This window comes from Crassostrea angulata, chromosome 1, assembly GCF_025612915.1.
Source record: "Crassostrea angulata isolate pt1a10 chromosome 1, ASM2561291v2, whole genome shotgun sequence".
Lineage (NCBI taxonomy): Eukaryota > Metazoa > Mollusca > Bivalvia > Ostreida > Ostreidae > Magallana > Magallana angulata.
In genome coordinates this window covers 39,330,751-39,352,407 of record NC_069111.1, presented here as the reverse complement: position 1 = coordinate 39,352,407, position 21,657 = coordinate 39,330,751, and the positions used below count along the sequence as shown (strand labels likewise).

The 21,657-nt window shown below is 33.2% G+C and overlaps 1 protein-coding gene across 7 annotated transcripts in view; it reads left to right on the top strand.

Annotated features, from left to right (window-relative positions):
* The first annotated feature begins 17,200 nt into the window (after positions 1–17,200).
* The window catches only part of LOC128184204 (sulfotransferase 1B1-like), a 38,068-nt gene continuing 33,611 nt past the window's right edge, over positions 17,201–21,657 (top strand). Inside the window, exons 1-2 of one of the 7 annotated variants that reach the window (XM_052853624.1) lie at positions 17,229–17,341; positions 20,730–20,775. Coding sequence is in view for 2 of the 7 variants with exons in the window: in XM_052853575.1 (XP_052709535.1) it covers positions 19,893–19,967; positions 20,730–20,775 (121 nt within the window). In the remaining 5 variants the exon portion in view is untranslated. Of the gene's footprint in view, positions 17,342–18,142; positions 18,163–19,765; positions 19,968–20,729; positions 20,776–21,657 lie in introns of those variants that run through there. The other 6 variants (XM_052853644.1, XM_052853575.1, XM_052853582.1 and 3 more) reach the window with 6 other exon arrangements.

Sequence of the window (21,657 nt, the reverse complement as noted above, 5' to 3'; positions counted from 1 at the left end):
TTGTATTAAATACTATTAAAAAATATACTTTAGTATAGATAATACGAGATTCCTCCGACTCTTGAACCCAAACCCCCTTTGTACATATATGAATGAATAGTTTTTAAATATCAAGTAATAAAAGCAGGGTAACAGTCAGAGGATTCTCAGATTAGTGTTTATACCTTAAAATGAAGCTTAAAATGCAAACATGAGGCTCTCTGACATCTGAAGAATATGGACTCGGGTAACCGTCAAAGCCTAAATGCCTCTTGTGTTTGTATATAGCGTGCTTGTCATTAACAATGTTAATATACCTATTTCACCCACTTGTTAAAGATAAGTACTATTAATTAGAGGAAAATTCAGAGCTGCTATGTAATGGTTAAATAAAAAACAGGACATATTTCATGTGGGGTATGAAGAAAGCGGTATTTTTTAGCAATTCAAGTTTCCTTCATACTTACATTAAACATCAAAGAAATATTTCATCATTTTGATAGATTTGAAATTAATAAAGATTTTTTTTCAATGTTTAGATGCGCCAAAAGAATTCCATTCATACCGAGTGTTCAACAGTTAACCCGGATGTTCACCAGAATAAAAGGACAGCCCTGGCAAATGTTACAAAAGTTGTATCTGCAGTCTATATCATATGCTACACTCCATTTCTGGTGAGTTAACCAGTAGAGCTGTATCTACACCCACCGCTTTTGCAATACTATATGCTTATTACATGTAATACGATAAATATTTTCATATGTTTTCAAATGCATTAGGCATATGGGCTTTTGCTGTTACGTTATTATAATAAACATTATCTTTGCAGGTGCGCGTTTTTTATGACGTCATTATAAATTCTCCGACTCAAGACGATACACGTCATCATGTGACAATGGTGTTGCTATTTCTTAGTCCACTACTGAACCCTCTGATTTATGTCGGCTGCAACAGACGCTACAGGGAATATATTATGAGTATTTTTGACAGGTGTTGGTCGAGAATTAAACCCAAGATTATACATGACTATTCCGTGGAAACAGACTATACGGTGACTACGGTACAAAGTGGAAACGGTACCACTTCCTGCTAAAGCTTCCCGTGTAGTGTGGCGCAGGCATTTGCTTAGTTTATACTCCAAGAATGCTTGAGGGACAATGAAATATTCTACATGGGTACATCTGTCATTAGATAAAAACATTGAATCATATTCGTTATACGTGTTCATGATCTCTAAATATATACATATGCCGTGTTTAAAAAAAATTTGTCTTTCAATAAAGTGTTAAAAGTGTCATAATGAGTAAAATAATTGTTATTTATTATTTTATCCAGTAACGAGTCAAGAACGATTGATGTAAAAGTGATTAGATCGAATCAAACTAACATTAAACACTCTGGGACCCTTTTCTTTCACACGCTTCATGTTTAGTTTGTCCCGAAGCTTTAATTACACGTTGTGGTGGGTTGAATCAACAGTGAAGTGTAATCACTCTAGGTTTAGATAGTTTCAAATACTTGAACTATAATACTGGAGATTGAATAAGTACATGTATATGTTGCAGTTACTAAATACATAAAATTATATTGTACAATCGTCGACACCTATGGATTTGAAAATCATCAAACAGTTTGCAAAAAAAATCTTTCCCATTGTTATTAACAGCAAAGGATCATGGAGTTCACGCTTATTAAGGAGCCAGGGTTGTCAACAAAAGATCTACCTTAAAAGTTTTAAGAGATGAGCTACAGCCATAAACAATTATTTAGTAAATTAAAAGAAAAATACAAAATTCTTTGCAGTAACATGTTCTATATCTTTATACAGAGCTTCTCAAGGCGATTGGTATACATGTAGTTCTAAAAAGGCAACAACCCGTCAGTCTTCTTTTAAAATTATTCGAGTTATAATTCCTTACAATGGGGTAAACTTTTCATAATTTTTGTTAACCAGGTTTTCTAAAGGAAAAATCTGGTTTTTTAAATGGTGAAAATGACGGGAGGGCGGGTGGCTGCCAAAAGGGTACCTCTTTTGTAGGGATAACTCCTACAGTATAACAGTGTTCAAGATATGAAATTGATGTTTTGCAGATCAATTTGACATAAACCAGAGATATGTATATTACTTGAATATTGCTTTTTGATAATTTATGAAAAAATTCCAGCCGTTGAACTAAGTAATTTTCTCGCAGGGTACACCATTTCTCTGGATGGGTATTTTTTTTTTATCAATTCAGGATTGACGAATGGATTATGGATACAGAGAAAGGAAAACCCAGTTTGTTGTCACATTGACAGCTTTCCATTGTTTATTAAGCTTGGGTGCTGCACTTGCATACCCAGTAGTTAGTAACAGTAGAAAAATTATAAACTCAACAATATAGTCTGCTTTTTCATCGCCAGGAAACAAAATTTCGTTATAATTGTTTTCACTCGTAATGATGAGATACATGTAACTTGTTAAGATGAGAACTATACCTCGGTACAATATGCCAGTATCTTGTTATAACGGAAGGAGTTTTATCTTCAAGAATATACCCCTTCTTTCACTTTAAGTTTATATCAATATGAATTATATTTTTGTTACTTTCTGTTTATTGCAATAAAAATGGCAAAATTGTAAGGACTTTATCAACATTTTTAAAAAATCATACCGAAAAAATGAATTTATAAGGGGTAATTATTCTACTGGGGATTTTTTTTCACGTAGAGTGTGCTCATTTTTATAAATATGACACGTATTCTTCAGAAAATTTATTTTTTTGTTTAACATCGGCCTCTGTAAGATGCCTTATTGATTGCCTGTTCATTCAGTCATAAAAAGGCAATAGGTCAACTACCTGTGTGAGTACTCAAGCTTTTTTTAAACGAAAAAATCAGGCTATTAAAAAAAGATATTATTAATTAGTTCGGAATAACAGGGCTTGACGTCTTAATTTTTAAAGACACATGCAGGTGAGTCTTTGATGTTTTCTCTTCATATAACAGGTACATGAACGTATGTAAGAGATTAGGTACATCTGTTTTATTTCTGTGTGGTACGCGATTTGGGTATAGTTGAATCTGCAAAATTGGTGATAGCGCTGTCCGGTGTGTTATTTTTACACATGATTTCAGATGCGGGGCATCGCTTTTTGCAAAATTATTTTATTACCTAATTGGTGCATATTTTAGCAATGGCCAAGATAAGATTTGAAAGGATTTATTACGAATAACAATTAAATTGATCTACAAGGGAGATGGATTTCCCGGAAAAAATCGCTTTTGAAAATTAAAGGGATTTTTGTTATTTTTTATAGTACATGTAACATATTTCTAATTTTTTCAAATTTGAATTTTAAACCTATCATTCTTATAAAGAGGTACTGCAAAGTAGATACAGTTCGTTCTTTGCAAAGAACGTGTGCATTGGTGACATTTTAAGCAAAAATGCATAGGAAGATTTATAGATTAGAAAAAAAATGGGGAAGGGTCAGTTAGAGTTTCTTGTCTCCTTGTTGAATGTGATGTTGAATCCGCGAAGCGGATTATAAAAAAAGTGTAAATTGCTACAACCCAGGTTATACTCGTATAACTTGGGTAGATATTAAATTCATTCCTTATAATTTAATTTTCTGTAATTTGCTGTACAAATTGAGTCTGTTTTACTTTTAAAAATGATATTATCTGTTCAAAATTCAAACGTAACGTCAAGCGTATTAGTACGTTTTTGATGTTGGTGCATTGTGACGTGTCTTGTGACGTGTAAACCAGGTTATACAAATTTAACTTAATTTTCTATCCAATGCCCCATTACAACCAGAATTAGATTATATGCATTATTTTATTAATACACACTGTTCATTATATAAAATACATGATTCTGACCCCTGTTATAAGCAAAGTCACGCGCCTTCATGACATTTTTGTATATTACCCTTTATTTTACCATTTGTTGCAACTTTTTGGAAGACTATTAATGCCCCTTTTATTCTGATTTTCGAATAATTTCTTTTCTGTATTCTTTTCTTATAATCGATTCATATTTGCAGTTTCGATTATGACGTTATGATATGAACAATTTTTTTAACAAAGACGTCATAATATATTTGAGCTTTGAAAATATGCCGGTTTGGTGACTGGAAAACTAAAATAAAGCTTGATAAAGTTTTCCACATGAAAATATAAATGAGTTATCTATCAAAACCATGATATAATATGATACGATATCTAATATTGTAAACAATTAGTAATTATTTAAAACTAAAGTTTCCAAAAAGTCAAATTTTATCTTACTTGGGTAGTGACAGGGCGAAACTCCTATCACAAAAAGTTGTTTATACGTGAAATTTCAAGTTTTAAAAACCGTGAAAACACAGAAGGTCCGTCGCACGGAAAGAAAAATGCAAAAAAAAAAAAGTGGTTTCAATCACTTCTTTTCTTTAGAACTTAAGTGTACATAATGTTTTAAAGATAATTTCTTAAAATTATATTCAACAATTAAAACATAAAAAAAACTGCAATTCGTCAATTTTAAGATAAATTAAAAGAGAATAAAAAGAGGAAACGACTTAATTAAGATACATTTGGAATGAGAAACCATTAATCAAGTCACCGGGACCGTCGCTAGGAAATTTATGAATATATATCATATGCATTTATCCATTTAAATACAAAGCAAAACCTGAAGCACTGAAGATAAATCGAAGATGTTTTGATTATTGTTCTCGTGTATTTACAACTTCTTCAGGCACGTACCTGGGGTGGGGGTCAGGGCCCCCTTCCTCGCCCGCAATTGAATTGAAAATAATTAAGGAAATGAAATGAATAGTGAATAAGTATAACATGGACCCCCCCCCCCCCAACCCCAACCCTAAATTAAGATTTTCACGATTTTGGAATGTTTTGTTTGTATTTTGCTTGCTAATCTTTTTTGGATCAGTCCTCCCCACATCCTTCACTTTCTAAAGCGATGTTACGTGGGGTTTTTTTTTAGGTCTTTCTACCTTTCAGGCGAAAGACCTTTGGTAGTTCTTATGTTTTATATTTTTTTTCTTCTCCTTTTTTTCAGGGACAGCTTTTTTATTTCAAGAAATATTGAAATAATTTCTACTTTATGTGATAAAAAGTTATGGTACCAATGACCCTTTGCTCGATACCTCCCAGAACTTACAAAGTTATTGCCCTTTGTGTACGAAGTGATTGTTATCACTACTCTTCTGAAATCATAAGGGATAGAGACTTGAATCTTTTACTAAGGTCTGTAGTTCACTTAGGCGCTCCTTCAATCTATTCATATCGAAAGGGTCCAAGACCCCCTTCTATCAGTTATTGCCCCAGAGGGTATTTAAATTTCCATAGAATCACTTCCAACTTTTTTAATATTTGTCATAGAGACTTCGGACCACTTGGGATGGAAGCGTCTACCTTTGCCGATCAAAATGACTTAGAGGTCAAAGGACAAAGTCGTTTGAAAACCTGTGTATTCATGAGTTTTCGTATCTTTTTGTTTAGGGTGATATATAGAAATTTCATCAAAGATGTAGAAGGACGTCTTAAAACATTTCAAAATGTAGCCCTTCAGCTCCCAACTTGAAATAGTGAGTTATTGCCCCTTTTGTACGAATTGCTGGTTATCGCTACTCCTCTGAAGCCATAAGAGGTAGAGACTTGAAACTTTTACCAATGTCTTCAGTACACTTAGACGTTTCCTCAATCTATGATCCCAAAAGGGTCCAACGTCGCCTTCTGACAGTAATTTCCCTTTGAATTTCACTGATTTCATACGAAATAACACCCACCCACCCACCCCCATTTTGTGTGACCTTGACCTTTGACCTTGTGACCTTTGACCTCTTAGAGCTGGTGTGTTATAAGTATCTGCAACATATTTACATGTATATCAGAGTCAGTAATATGTACAATTAGCCCCCCCCCGGAAATTTATAGGTGTGACCTTTTACCTTGACCTTTGACCTCTAAGTACTGATGTATTATAATTATCTGTAACATATATATTACATTTATTTATATTTACAATTAGCTCTTTTTAACACACTTACCCCCCCCCCCCCTTTTAATTTAAAGTTTGACCTTTAACCTGCACTTAACTCTTATAGTTTAGAGTTTATATGTATCTGTAACATATATATCTAATTAATTTGTATGATTGTACAATTAGCTCTTTCAAACATCCCTTATTTTTAGGTTTGACCTTTGACCTGACCTTGGATCTCTTATTACTGATGTATTCTAAGTATGTGCAACATGTATATCAGATTAAGTTATATGTACAATAAGCCCTCCCTCCCTCCTTTCCATTATTTTGTACAAGGATTGAATTCTTATATGAACTTGACCCTCGATATTTGAACTTGAAATTCAATATTTCTTTTTAAGGACGTTGGATCCTGCAATCAAAAGTCTTAAAGTTCTTTTCTAAAGTATATTTTTAAAATCTACAAACATAACTTTAGGTCATACGACACGTTCCTCGAGCATTTTTTTGTATCTCCTCGTAATGAAGAGTTCCAATAAAATTATTGTTTTTATAATTATTTTTTAAATGATTAGAATTGACTTGTCTATAGATGTATGCCTAGATGGCCGAGTGGTTAGAGCCGTGGCATCTCGCTGTCAGGAGCGTTGGTTATAGAAGTTGTGAGTTTAAAGCCTGGCCGCTGTGCTGTGTATTTATTTGTTTTTATATCAGCAACTCAAGTGTATTTTCAAGAAGAATATATAGGAGATTGCAAAGTCTAGTATTTTGCAGAAATGCCTGGTAAGGTATCCTAATTTTTTGCAAGAAGCTTGTTAAAGTAGTGGTAAACCATTAACAAATTCCTGGGAAAAGTTATACAAAGTTGAGGAACGTGTCGTCTGACCTTAATCGAAATTCAAAAGAAAATTTTGGGGTCTATATGCTTCATTTGGCGCTACAGTGTATTTATAATGACCTTTCTGCACTGAAAGTGCAGATTGCACATAAATTGCTTTTCCCTCTATATTTTATTATCGGAATGAACCATGGCATCAACTACAAATTTATACTATTTAAAATAAATAAAATTAAAATTATCATCAAGAAAATGTTACAATTTCTTCACCTAATTGATATTTTGACCGTTTTGCACTGATAAAACGCTATTTTTATCCATTACCAATTTAACATGTGATGAAATTATTTAAAAGTCTCAAACTTTTTCTTATGTTATGAAAAACTTGTCAGAAAAAGCTTAAAATTTCAGAAAATTAAACAAAAAGTATAGGTCTATTATGTAAAATTTGAGATATGGCATGAAATAAGCTGATTTTAGGCTAAAATTGGAATTCATTTTTCTTTGACTTTTATGAATTATAAGTTAAATTTGCCAATATATGTCGATAGAAATATTGTAAAATTATGTTTTTCGTAACAAAATGAAGATATCCTAATGCACAAACTATCTGGAAATTTTGTTTGAACTGAAAATAAGGAAGCTAAAGTGACGGTACTCTAAAACAACTGAGTTATGAAAAATGGTCATTTTCTTTTTAAAAACCTTCCGCCACAAAATATAATCCCATACTAAACTCTGTAAATATGTAATTTTACCTTTAATTTGTTCATTTTTCTTCTTAAAAACCTTCCGCCACAAAATATAATCCCATACTTAACTCTGTAAATATGTAATTTTTCATTTACTTTGAATTTATGAGTAGAATCAATATATGATACATATTTTCTAGAATAGAGGTGACCCAAAATGGCTACCCAAAAACACAGGAACGAACCTCTTTAAAATAACACCTTACAAAGTGTTACAACCGTTTGTCAGAATTTTTTAAAAGTCTGAAACTCTGACTGCGATTTGACTCCAGACCGCGTTTTAGACTACTCCTCTGAATAAAAATTCCAGCTCCAGTAAAACTCTGCAGAACTTGACGAAAATTATGGGATTGTTCCACACACCTGAATCTAAGTGCCTGCCAAATTTCAATCGAAATGAACCATATTGAAGAAAGTTATCCACTCCAGCGGCATCAAACCATTATCCCGAGAAATGATATTTCAACACTTCTATATTTATATCTAATAATTTACTAGACATTTGTGCTTACATTTTTATCAGCAACCTGTGATGATGTATATGTTGAAGTTCTACGAAAGATAATTCTTCCGTCCCAGACTCCAATTTTATATGAATTTAGTTTACATTTTCTTTCAGTTTGTTTATTTCCCGACTTGGATGAAATACATGATTGGCCTTAATTCAATTCAGATTTTCCGTAATTGTAATCCATAAATGCATGACAGTAAATAGATTTTCTGAGCACGTGCATTTCAAATCAATAGGAGAATGCGTGTCAGTTAATCTAGTCTCGCTTACCCCAGACTCTCGCTCTCGAGACTTATCTCGTGCGAGGCAAGTCTCGAGAGCAAGAGTCTGGGGTAAGCGAGACTACAGTTAATCCGCTACGAAAGTTTGACCAGGCCTGTTGATTTCTTTGTCAACGCTATCCGGCCAGATTGTTTACAAGCAGCACTGATTTTTATTAACAAATTGATAAACAATTGAACCAATTGCTAAGCGCCTATCTATTCATTAGGCTTCTAAATGTAGGGACCAAGTTAACCCACTTTGAAAAAAAATTTCAAAGTGCATTATGAAGGTACATCAACTATTTTTAGTATCGAGACACTTAAGGATTACGTTTACTCAAGGGCGAAAAAAAAAATAGGAACGAAAAACTACTTATTGTTCATTGTAGCCCCACTATTGTGGTGCTATTTTTCACTTTCAAATAACTAGATCAATGACCTACTTTTTCTGCCATTGACCTCTAAATTTTTTGGAAAAAAATGTCAAAACTTGTCAAAATTTTCCCCCACTTTCAAAGTTTTCTTTATTTTTTAATTATTAAAAATAATAAAAAAAAATTGTAGGTTGGGAAATGATAAAATACGAATAGCTTTACTAATTTTATATTTGAATAAATCGTTCTAAGCTCATATTTCAAATTTAATTTAGTCTGAATTTCCTCTATCAATTTCCAAAATTGTACCCATTTTTGATCGAGTTTTACAAAAAACTGACTCCAAACCATTGGTTGCCTAAAACTGTTTTTATTGTCTGTATTATTTTGACATTAACATTATATAAGGTCAATGATCAAAATTTCGAGATATTTTATCTTGAATCGATTTTATGTATTTTAAAGATTTTTCCAATCGCGTGCCAGCCAGTGATATAAATTTGTAGACGAGTAAATACAACCATAAAATATGTAAAATTATATGAAGAAACACATAGAAACTTAACTTTTGCAATTACACTGCAACAGAAAGTTTTTTAAGAGAAAATAAGAAAATGAAAAAAATTAGTCCGAATTTCCTCTGTTTCAATTTAAATCTACCTTTGTCGGAGCATATCTTCCTTAAATAAACAAATCATGGATATCAATATCGGTTTTTGTTAATAACGTTGTTATTTTGTGTTTTTAAACCAACTTTGGACTTCAGATATTGAACTTTGTAAAAATATTTTTTTTTAAATCTCAAACCCTGAGTAAACGTAATCCTTAACGCACAACTTTTGGAATATTGAATTCCTTTTTTGTTGATAGTATGATGATTTGTTTGCACTAGTGAATCTAATTGACAGTCTTTGAGAATTAGGAAGGAGGTGGGGATGGGAGTTACTGTGGAATCATTTGAATTCGTGGTGGCTCAATTTTCGTGGAATTCGGGGTTACCGTAGCTCTCCCCCACGAATTTACATCCTCAACGAAAACAACTTGGAAAGAGTTAGTTTTCTTACTGAAACAAAAAAATCTACGCATCCACGAAATTACATTCCCACGAATAAGTAAAAAAAACACAATCCCAGAAAATTAGCCTCCACGAATTTAAATCATTCCACAGTAACAAAAGATACATGTCAATTACGAGTACACCATTTAAATGATTACAGAGAGGTCCCCTGCCCCTAATTTTTCCTTCCAAAAAATATGATATTCAGCAACTTGGTATAAAAATTTCTATGTAATAAAGATAAGTTTATCTGGCTAATGTCTAATGAATGTGATAATGTTATTGAAATTTTTGCAAGCTACATTTATAGTTGTTTTCAGCTGAGAAAAACCTCATGTTCAGCTGAGACTGTAATAGACTCATGTTCTATGTAAATATAAACTATCATTTAGAAAACCTTTCTCTCTCTCTCTCTCTCTCTCTCTCTCTCTCTGTTAGTGTGTAGGTTATTATTATTATTAATATTTTTTTTACATGTACCTTTGTATGCACAAAAGGGCCCAGAATTTGGAAATAAAATTATCTTATCTTATCTTATCATCATGCTTGTTTATAAGAACACGCAACTGAAGCCAGTTGAAATATGTTATACATTATCTCCCTTATCAATAAATAAATCATTTTCTGGCATAATAGCCCAATGTACCAGATAAGAAGTAAATAAGCTGAATACACAAAAAAAACCAAATTGCAGTTGCTAAGCGATGCAGTTTATATCATATTTGGAAATTTCAAACCTTCCGATTTGTTCTTTATGTGGAGAAAAAAATTCTAATCGAGAAACTGTTTATCAAGTTACATGTAGCTGAGAATGCATTTGATTCTTTTTTAAATATAATCCATGAAATTTTTTTAAAGTGCGTAATTTCTTTAAAGTGCGTTGTAACACACAATGGATGTGTCCCATAAAGAGGCCAATGTTCACACATATTCCAAAGTGAAAGTGGGGCCATATCTCAGTCCCCCTAGATTGATTTTCCTGTAGTTTGGATATGTTGGACTACTAGTGTCATTCTATAGGTTTGCCATATCAGAATTGATTTGAGCTGGTGAAATATTTGTATGACTTTTTTTGCGTAAAGGAATAATTAAGAGAGAAAAACAATTGTTGTTTGTATCTTAATATGTTTTACGGTGCGACCGTTGGGGCGAGCGCAGCAGGTGATCAAAATGAATTATGATAAATCAATAAAAATAAAAGTAGTGACGTAAAGTAAATGAATTTGAATGCAAAATAAAATAAATATACTTATTTTTCCAGTACATTTTCATTATTCATAATTCATAAGATTTTTTATTAATTTATATACCAATCTGATTAAAATCAGATCTTTGTAACGCTCCGATATTCTGATAGTCGCTAACCAAAGTGTAGCGACATCAGAATTTGTCGGAACGGATCAAAGATCAAAGATCTGATTTCAATCAGATTGTTTATATACTGGTCGCAAGCCAATATAGAATTTATCTCAGATAAAATGTTGTTGAATAATAAAGATTTTAACATAATGTACATTGCAGTTTATTTCCTCTTTTCTTGCACCAGACATTTTTATTAAACTTACAAATAAAAATTGACACATTACAGATTCCCCCCTCCCCCGTTTAAAAAAAAAATCAAATTTACGTGTAAAAAAAATTTGTTGATCACGTAAGGAAAATGGATCCCCCGGGAGCATGTATTATCGTAAATAGTAGTGAAAATAAATACACTTTTGAGCAGCTAAAGAGCTAAAGGCATACCACGCACTCCCCATTCCCCACCCCGATTAGAATTTTCCTGATTTTGAGAATTTTATTTTTCTTTTTGCTTATGAAGATTTTTTGAATGATGTTGCCACGCCCCATTTAAAAAACGTTCCTGGAAATTACCGTAAATAATAAATATAGTGAATAAAATAATTGTGAGCATTCATCCAAATGAGAGCAAGTTACAGCTGTTTCCTATCCCTGAAGAAATGTCCCGATTGGTTAGCTCTGCAAGATTTTGAGAAGATTTTGGTATTTATATTTAAGCAGATTTACAATAACTATTTAGAGTAGTTTCCCCTTATTGTGACGTCAAAGTTCACGTCAGTCAAGAGTAGTCTGTCTCTTTGAAAACACACTAGAAAAAACTACGCGAAAAATACTGTTTGGTTTACTTAAAAAGCATGATGTTCTGGAAATTACACAATTTATCTGTTTCTCAAAAGTTTTACTTTGATTCTCGCGAGATGGTATCCAGTCTAGTGAGATCGGCCGACATTGAGGAATTGCATTGTGGGTCGAAATTTACTGACTCCGAAAAATACTGTCGGATCAATGTGTAAGAAATCCATTGTGACGTCACTCGAAAGGACGATAACTCCGGAAATTGGCGTTGTTTCAATGCATATACGTAGTCTTTTATCTTGTTCTCGTGAGAGTGTGAAATGGGAAACCATAATTACAGGGAACTACTGGGACGATTAAAACAAGGCATTACTGGTCCGATTTACTGATGCCAAAAAAATACGTTGAATGAATTTGCAAATAGTCCGAATTTTCTATTCACACACGCCTTGCCGGTAGAGCTCGCTTCGCGCCGGCGCTGCGCGCCGGCGAGCTGCGCTCGCTATTAACTTGCCTCAAACCTTTTCCTAAGCATCCTAACCGACCCAAAATGACATAGTATGTTAAGGCCAAGATACAGTAAATGATAGGAACCTACGGATTTCTAAAATTTTAGATATAAATTCTGTTACTGATGCTTTATAATAATAGCTTGGTTTTATACAGTGTACCAGGGCATAATTTTAAGATAAACTCGGTGAAAAATCGTGTCTTAAATTGTCATTTTCAATGAAATATAAAGAAAACTAGAGCAAAGCTCGTTGCAAAGCAACGAGTGGGTCTTCCTTTAATGCCCGAAGTAAAGCTGGAAGTTCCTGTAAGAGGCAGAGCTCTTAAACCAATAACAAGAGTAGCTAAAATAAAAAGATGAAAAAATCGAATTATTCCTGGTACGACTTAACAAAATCCGAATGATTTTAGGTACGACTTAACGAAAACCTTTCCGATTTCAAGAACGACTTAACAAAAAAATTAGAATGTGTTCAAGTACGACTTAACAATTATTTTTGGTACGAGTTAACTTTACTTTGAACATTACGCTATTTTTTAAACCAAGGACGCGGAATCAAAATTTCCGGAAAAATCAATTTTTAAACCCCGATATCTCTGTAATGCATCGTCCGATTTTAAAACGGCTTTCAGTGTTAGATTCAGCTTAATAAGCTCTACAAAACACATATTCGTTTTTGATTTGATCAGAAAATTCATTTTTTCGAAAAATTTGTTTCACTTCCGGTTTCGACCAGAAGTGACAGATTTTCATTTCGAGCCTTATTACAAAGGTAAATCGATTAAATCATAACCATTGAAAATTTCAAGTCTCTATCTAAAAGCGTTTTTGAGAAACGCCGCGGACAAAATGACTTTTTGAAAATTTTAAAAATGACCTAACGTAAAAACGGAAGTGACGTTGTTAGGAAAACTTTAACATCTTTGAGGGATAATAGTGTCACATTATCTCTGAATGTTTCATCAAAATCGGTTGGAAACTTTTTGAGTTATAAAGCCGAGAAGGAGTCAGAAAAAAAAAGAAAAAGTATAATAACTAGAGCAAAGCTCGTTGCAAAGCAACGAGTGGGTCTTCCGTCAATGTTGGAAGTAAACCTGGAAGGTCCTGTAAGAAGCAGAGCTCTTAAACCAACAACTAGAGTAACTAAAAGAAAAAAATGAAAAAAATCGAATTATTCCTGGTACGACTTAACAAAATCCGAATGATTTTAAGTACGACTTAACAAAAACTTTTCCGATTTCAAGTACGACTTAACAAAAAAATCCGAATGTGTTACAGTACGACTTAACAAATATTTTTGGTACGAGTTAACTTTACTTTGAACATTACGCTATTTTTTAAACCAAGGACGCGGAATCAAAATTTCCGGAAAAATCAATTTTTAAACCCGAATATCTCTGTAATGCATCGTCCGATTTTAAAACGGATTTCAGTGTTACATTCAGCTTAATAAGCTCTACAAAACACATATTCATTTTTGATTTGATCAGAAAATTTATTTTTTCGAAAAATTTGTTTCACTTCCGGTTTCGACCGGAAGTGACAGATTTTCATTTCCAGCCTTATTACAGAGGTAAATCGACCAAATCATTACCATTGAAAATTTCAAGCCTCTATCTTTAAGCGTTTTCGAGAAACGCCGCGGACAAAATGACTTTTTGAAAATTTTAAAAATGACGTAACGTTAAAACGGAAGTGATGTTTTCAAAGAAACTTCATAAACTTTGAGGTATTATAATTGCACATAATCTCTGAAAGTTTCATTAAAATCGGTTGTAAACTTTTTGAGTTATAAAGCCGAAAAGGAGTCAGAAAAAAAAATAAAAAGAATAATAATAACTAGAGCAAAGCTCGTTGCAAAGCAACGAGTGGGTCTTCCGTTAATGTCGGAAGTAAAGCTGGAAGTTCCTGTAAGAAGCAGAGCTCTTAAATCAACAACAAGAGTAACTAAAATAAAAAGATGAAAAAAATCGAATTATTCCTGGTACGACTTAACAAAATACGAATGATTTTAAGTACGACTTAACAAAAACCTTTTCGATTTCAAGAACGACTTAACAAAAAAAATCCGAATGTGTTACAGTACGACTTAACAATTATTTTTGGTACGAGTTAATTTTACTTTGAACATTACGCTATTTTTTAAACCAAGGACGCGGAATCAAAATTTCCGGAAAAATCAATTTTTAAACCCCCGATATCTCTGTAATGCATCGTCCGATTTTAAAACAGTTTTCAGTGTTAGATTCAGCATAATAAGATCTACAAAACACATATTCATTTTTGATTTGATCAGAAAATTCATTTTTTCGAAAAATTTGTTTCACTTCCGGTTTCGACCGGAAGTGACAGATTTTCATTTCCAGCCTTACTACAAAGGTAAATCGACCAAATCATAACCATTGAAAATTTCAAGCCTCTATCTAAAAACGTTTTTGAGAAACGCCGCGGACAAAATGACTTTTTGAAAATTTTAAAAATGACGTTACGTCAAAACGGAAGTGACGTTGTCAGGAAAACTTTAACATCTTTGAGGGATAATTGTTTCACATCATCTCTGAAAATTTCATCAAAATCAGTTGGAAACTTTTTGAGTTATAGAGCCGAGAAGGAGTCAGAAAAAAAAAGAAAAAGTATAATAATAATAAAAAGAAACCGAAGAATAACAAGAGGGACTTCCGTTGAAAACGGAAGACCCTAATAATAGAAAGAAACCGAAGAATAACAAGAGGGTCTTCCGTTGGAAACGGAAGACCCTAATAAAAAGAAACCGAAGAATAACAAAAGGGTCTTCCGTTGAAAACGGAAGACCCTAACTAGCAACAAATCCCAGATTTTATTCTGTTTTTGACGAATGAATTAAATCCAGAATACCTACAGTCTCTCGAAAAACGCTTATAGAATATTCTTGACCTCTTCTTTAAAATGATATGAAATTGAACATAGGTATCGGGATATAGCCATAGGATTTCCATTGAAGTTTAAGGAAAGTCTTCTATTTTCTGTATATTTTTCTCGTGGTCAAGTGAATTGTTATTTTCACGTCGGGATCATTGGTCGCTATTTTTATCGGTAAACAAACCACATCATGTCACTTAACGGGGCTGGTGAGAGTGTTTAAAAGATATTCAGAGGCAGGTAAAATAGTGACTAGATGTCATCAATTTATTTTATTTACATTCGAAATTAAAATGTGCCATGAATTTTTTGGCCTAAAGATTTTCACAGACTGAATATATTCCTGAATTAGTTTATTAAGTCCAAAACCGTGTGCAACTTTTTGTATGCAATAAATACATGTATACAGTTTTTTTGTATTATTAGCTGACAAATCCACTTTTCGTAATTTAGTTGGTTTTTTCTTTAAGACTACATTGTCATAAATTTTCTAGTATAAAAACGCAAACGAATCATCTAAACTGAGTATTTGTATATAACACTGAGTCAAGGGAAAATGTTTGCATCCGCTTAATATACAGCTAGTTTCGAAAAAATCCATATATTCCAAATGATAGACCATTGCCTAAAAAGAATATAATATTAACCTTTTTTGTTTTTCGTGTGTCTCATCTGACAGGTAAGATATCAACGTTTTAAAACTTAGTATTTCATGAGAAAATTATAATTCCCATAGAAGAGATAATATTCCTACTTAATGCATGTATACTGAAAATCCTGTGTGATTTTCTAAAAAAAAACCTTACAGGAATTATACTTTCTATAGGAGAAAGGTAACTAATTACTACAGAAATTTAATTCAAACAGGCAGTTTTCCTATAGGATATAAAGATTTCCGGTTGGATGTTAAAATCCTATAGAAGTTTTGCTTGAATCCTATCGGAATTGATATTCCTATAGGAAGTCCATTTACTTCAATAGAAATTTATTTTATTTAAGGAATGCTTAAATGCAGTTTGCGCCTTTTGTTTAAACTGCTTTGCGATTTATAAAGCGTAAAATTCCCAACCCATGTTACATTTGTATAAATTATAGCTATCGTATTCATTCCTTAAAATTTGATTTTTTTTTGTTATTATTTGTAGATAAAAATGGTCATTTGACCTTTAAAATGACATTAATTGTACAAAATTAAAACGTAAGCCTAACTTTTTAAAGTTTATCTTATTATGATGTAGGCAGCTGCAGCATTCTTTATCATAAATACGATATAGCTTTTTTTAGCCAATCAGAAAGCGCATTACAACCAGAATTAAATCATAAAAGTGAGACACATCAATACATGACAGGTGAGATACATCAATACAAAAGTGGTTATTAACTCTTTTTTCGAAACAAACATGCACATCTTACGTAGACATGAGTTGTGCAAATTGCAACCCTACACTGGCATAATTATTCGGCACAGTGTTATTATCAATTTTTTCCAAAGAAAATGGGGGGGGGGGGGGGGTAAGATAGCGCAAATGCCCATTTAGTTCAGTCGAGAAATACAATTTCTAATTCAATTTTTTCCAATTAAATCAATATCTGATGATGCTTTAATAACCGTGTGTAAAAGAATTTCTAACTATTATTCAGTTTTGAATATTTTAACAAACAATAAAAAAAAATATACATTGCCTTAAGTTTTGCTGCTATTGATCACACAACCTAAAAAGCCTAGTTTTAAAAGGTTACCTAAAGGCTGGTGCTCTAGTAACCGCTGAACAATTTCAGTCATAACAAACTAGCTTGTTTGCCATATTTTTTATAATGCCCCCCCCCCCCCCAAGTGGTGGGATGGGGTGGAGGCCGCGTAAACTACTATGGGGGGGGGGGTTGTTACGTAGCGTTACCCCGTTGCAAACATTTATCTAGATACAACGTTTTATGTTACAGTTTGACCTTCACCTTATTTGAAGCAGGCCGCTGTTTTTATACACGTTCACTGAACCATATTAAGCTGAACTCTGTATTCACTTTTATCTGTGAACTCAATCTCATCAATCAAAACAGGTGGACATGTAGGATATACAGGTACATGTGTAAGTATGACTTTCATTAGTGAAAATTGTAAGTGGTGGACAATGTGCATGTATTGCACTATCATATACTGTATAATATATACCAATATTTCCTTGCCATTATTTTTTTATAAGATGTACACGTGTGTGTATATTTGTCTTATGCTGGTTCTGCAAATTATATTGAGAGAACTGGACAGGCATGTCATTGATGAAGGTCAATTAATTATGATTGTCCACTTCCAAAGAGTATGGTTCTCAACAGGGTCAGTTATCGGCTAAATCCAGGGTTCGGCTACCAGTATTTAGGTCACGATCCAAGAATAAAAATGTTGATAATTCACTCCTCTGCCAAGAATAAATAATGCGACTTTAAGGTTATGTGATAAAAATTCAAGAAAAATATCATAATCATATTTTACCAACTTTCGAATAAGGTAGTAACCGTTATTTTTTTCTCACTAAATGTAACCTCCCCCCCCAAACATGTTACTATATGATATAAAACAATGACGAATAATTTGAGGGAGGGGGGGGGGGGGAAGCTAAAAATTTTCAGTAAGGTAGCAAGGGACAGTTTCGAATAAAGTACCCGGTCAATATTTTTGTAAAATTGAGAGTTGCTGTACTTGAAGGCTTATGAGTGTTGCTAAAATTCATGAAATGATTTTTAATGGTTATCAGTAGTTAGAGGGGTGTCTCTCGTTGAAATTGATATGCAATATGTAGGCCCCTTATGTTAGGTACATGAGAATCAGAAGTAAAATGCGAAACCTGCGGCTATGACTGTTTTGCTGATAACACGAAAAGTAGGTGGATGGGACATTGAAAACTATACACCGGTAAGTTTGTGACATGTGATAGTGCAACATGCACGCGGTACGGAAGGTCAACCCTCAGCAGGGAATTAGCTGGGGGAGGTCTAAAAAGCTGAAAAATCATGAAAAATTAGCAAAATATGAAAGGGTCAAAATCTCATAAAAACCAGTATGTAGAGAATTTTACAGGTTTTGATTAGTAATTTTCTTCAGAAATTGGTGATTGGCCTTATAAAGAGTGAATTAAAGGTATTTGTGCTGAATGGGAACTGAGGAAATTCTAGTTACAGAGTTCCGAAGACATGCATCCCTTGGCTACAATGAATTGTATTAAAAAAACTGTCCCCTGCCACCTAAGGAATTGTGATGTATTTGAAATGCACGCATAATTACGCTCCTCCACGTAATAAATTAAATTGTAATAAGCATACCCAAATTATCAAACACAGTATTTACACGATGTGATTTTTCAGATCTGACTTGCCACATCTTACAAATCAGACCGTGTAAATAGGAAAATCATAAGACAGATATGAAGTCAAATGGAGTCAGATGGAATGGAATAGAGACATGCTCTATTCTGTCTGGCAGGTCAGATGGTTTTGACCAATCATTAACAAGGTCAGAAAGGTTGATCTAAATACAGCACATTTAACTACAGTATTTCACCTAGTTACCCAAACTGACAGATCATGTTATACAGAAGGGATTCAAAGTCCTTCCAGATCATAACCATCTGACAGCAATATTGTAACGCTTTAGGGTTGATGTGATGGTTCACAATGGTATGTTCTGGCCCCGCCGTCACCAACTTTCCTCAAGTCAATACTCAGCCTCAAATCTGATGTTTGACCTCAAATTTATGCACTTTTCTTTAAAGGATTTGAGTTGAGGAATGAGCTGAGGGATTTGAAAATTTTGGTGACGGTGGAGCCTGATGAATTACGTATTATGGAACTGCCAACTATCCACACAGACGTACATGTGTATGACCTACAATCTTGGTTACTATTAGCAACGAAACAAAATGAACATCTGAAGAACTTATCATTAGATTTAATCTGCAAATGAGTAAATATAAATGGAGTATGTAATCAAATGCGAATATATACGAGTACATTGCGTTCGATTCCATCTTCCTTTCACCTCTTTTTCCTTTTCCGGTACACCAGTACATATGAGTTGCGCAACCGATGCGAGATGAATGGGACTTAAATGTGGAGGTGTCTAAACCCAAGAATTTAATTGTTTTGTGTAAAACTGACGTAAATTGGTATAATATGAGGGTTTGGAATGGAGATAGCAAAAACGAGACCCTTGATTAGATGGTCTATTAGTAAAACATTGCAAGATTGACTGAAATAAATTTGATGTGTCAATGTGAATTGTAGAGCCCGCGAGTGTAGATCAGTTTTACGAATTCCAAAATGGAAATATCGCCAAAGGAAAGCGGAGTGGATTGTTTGCTTGTAACAGTAATCTCGCTGACTCGTAATAAGGCAAAAAAGGCTAACTGAAATGCAGATGAAAACAATACTTCGTATGAATTGGTGCACACATATGTTGTAATATGGACGTTATCTGATTTAACAGAGGAAGAGTTATAGGGGAGCAAACATCCTTAGATGGATTACATCTATGCAACTCTTCTGATAATTTCTTAACAATAAATGCCTTAGTGGTGTCTTCTTTACCTTGAATTTGCAACTGATAACTGATTGCACTCAAATAACACCTGACGATGGAATGAGTGAATGAGTGTGTATATTCTCTCGGACAGGCATAGACTAATTGTTCACTTCTCAAAAGAGAATAGAGTGTGCAGGAAGGTAAGATATAAAATTAATAATCTTATGAAGCGGAAGTGGCCATAGCGCGTTGGGGGGGGGGGGGGGTCGAGTATTTACTTCTAAAAAGCAGAATGAATCAAATCCTTTCTGGTAAGTTAAGGCGGTATTGTGGGAGACACCAGCGGATAAGATATGGTCTATTCAAGGCGTAAGCGAGTCAATAATGCAGACGTTATCTTGGTCGGAAAAGGGTATGCATGTGGAGCTAGAGTCATAAACCTCCGCCATTAAACCGAGAAATTGAGTCTGCTATTGAGTTTTTATATCCTCTTATGTGGGTAGCATTGATTTGGATATTATGCTTTGAACAAATGAGCACAATAGGCCTAATCAAGGACATAACCCTGTCAGTCTTACTTGACTTGGAGTTGACAATGTGGACTATGGCCATGTTGTCGGTATTTATTGATAATATTTTGGTTGCTAATTGTTCTGACCATTATGATATCCATATAGCTATAAGGATATAGGTATGAGTAGAAAATGTCTCTGCACAATCGAAGTCCAACGTACTAGGTTAAACTTGAACAATCCAATGATTGTTTAAAAAATGCGCCTCCACCGCAGGAGCCGCAAGTGTCTGTGAAAAGTTGTAAAAAGGTATTGTCAAATTAATCCTGACAATGAAGTTTTGCCATTAAATTTATCCAGGAAATTTAACCAAACTCAAACATCCTGTTTTATGAGATGTGTGATTTTTATAAAGTGATGAGGCTTTTTATACCTGTCGTTGCATTGTAGAATCGAGAGTTGAGAGAAACAACAAGAGACTGCATTTCTCTTAAGGGTGTTATTTACTCAGGGTTTGAGTTCTCAAATTCCGATTGTTAAAAAGTTCAATGTAGTGAGTAAAATTTGTTCTAAACACAAAAAGTATTTATGAAATAAATTATTATTGACAAAACATTCAATAGTTTTACTATATTATGGAATTATGCTCAAACAAAAATTGACTTTTAGCCAAACAGAGGAAATTCGGACTAAATTTTGCTGATTTTGTTTTCTGCTAAAAGTTTTTTGGCAGTAGTCTAATATTAAAAGTTAGGATTTTATATTTAAGTCTACGTAATTTTACATATTTTCCGTTGGTTTTACCTCACTTATTCATTAAAATAATCTTATGGCACGAATAATAAAAATATTGGAAAATGCTTAAAAACGATAAAAGTCATCATATCTCAAAATTTTGATCATTGACCTCATATAAATTTTATGCCAACATAATAAGGTCAATATAAGTAGTTCAATATCATAAATGTTTTTGTATTATCATCATTCAATTTTTTGTAAAATTGAATCAAAAATGGGTAGGGATTTGAAAACTGATAGAGGAAATTCGGACTGAATTATTTTTTGAAATTGATGCTGAAATCTTAATGTTGTGTACTTATTTAGTGCCACTACCATTCATAAACTGTATCTTATTTTTTACAGTGTTTAATTATTTGTAATATTTTTATAATTAAGAAAATCTCAATCGTAGTGTAAAATTTTATGGGAGTTTTAATGATTTTTCAATAAATATTCAATGGCCATTAACTCAAAAAGTAGGTCATTGACCTACTTTTCGGAAAGTGAAAAATAACAATACAAGCAAAGGTCTATAACACACAATAGATGGTTTTTCATTATCATCAGTGGATTATTTTTTCATTCTGAGTAAACGTCA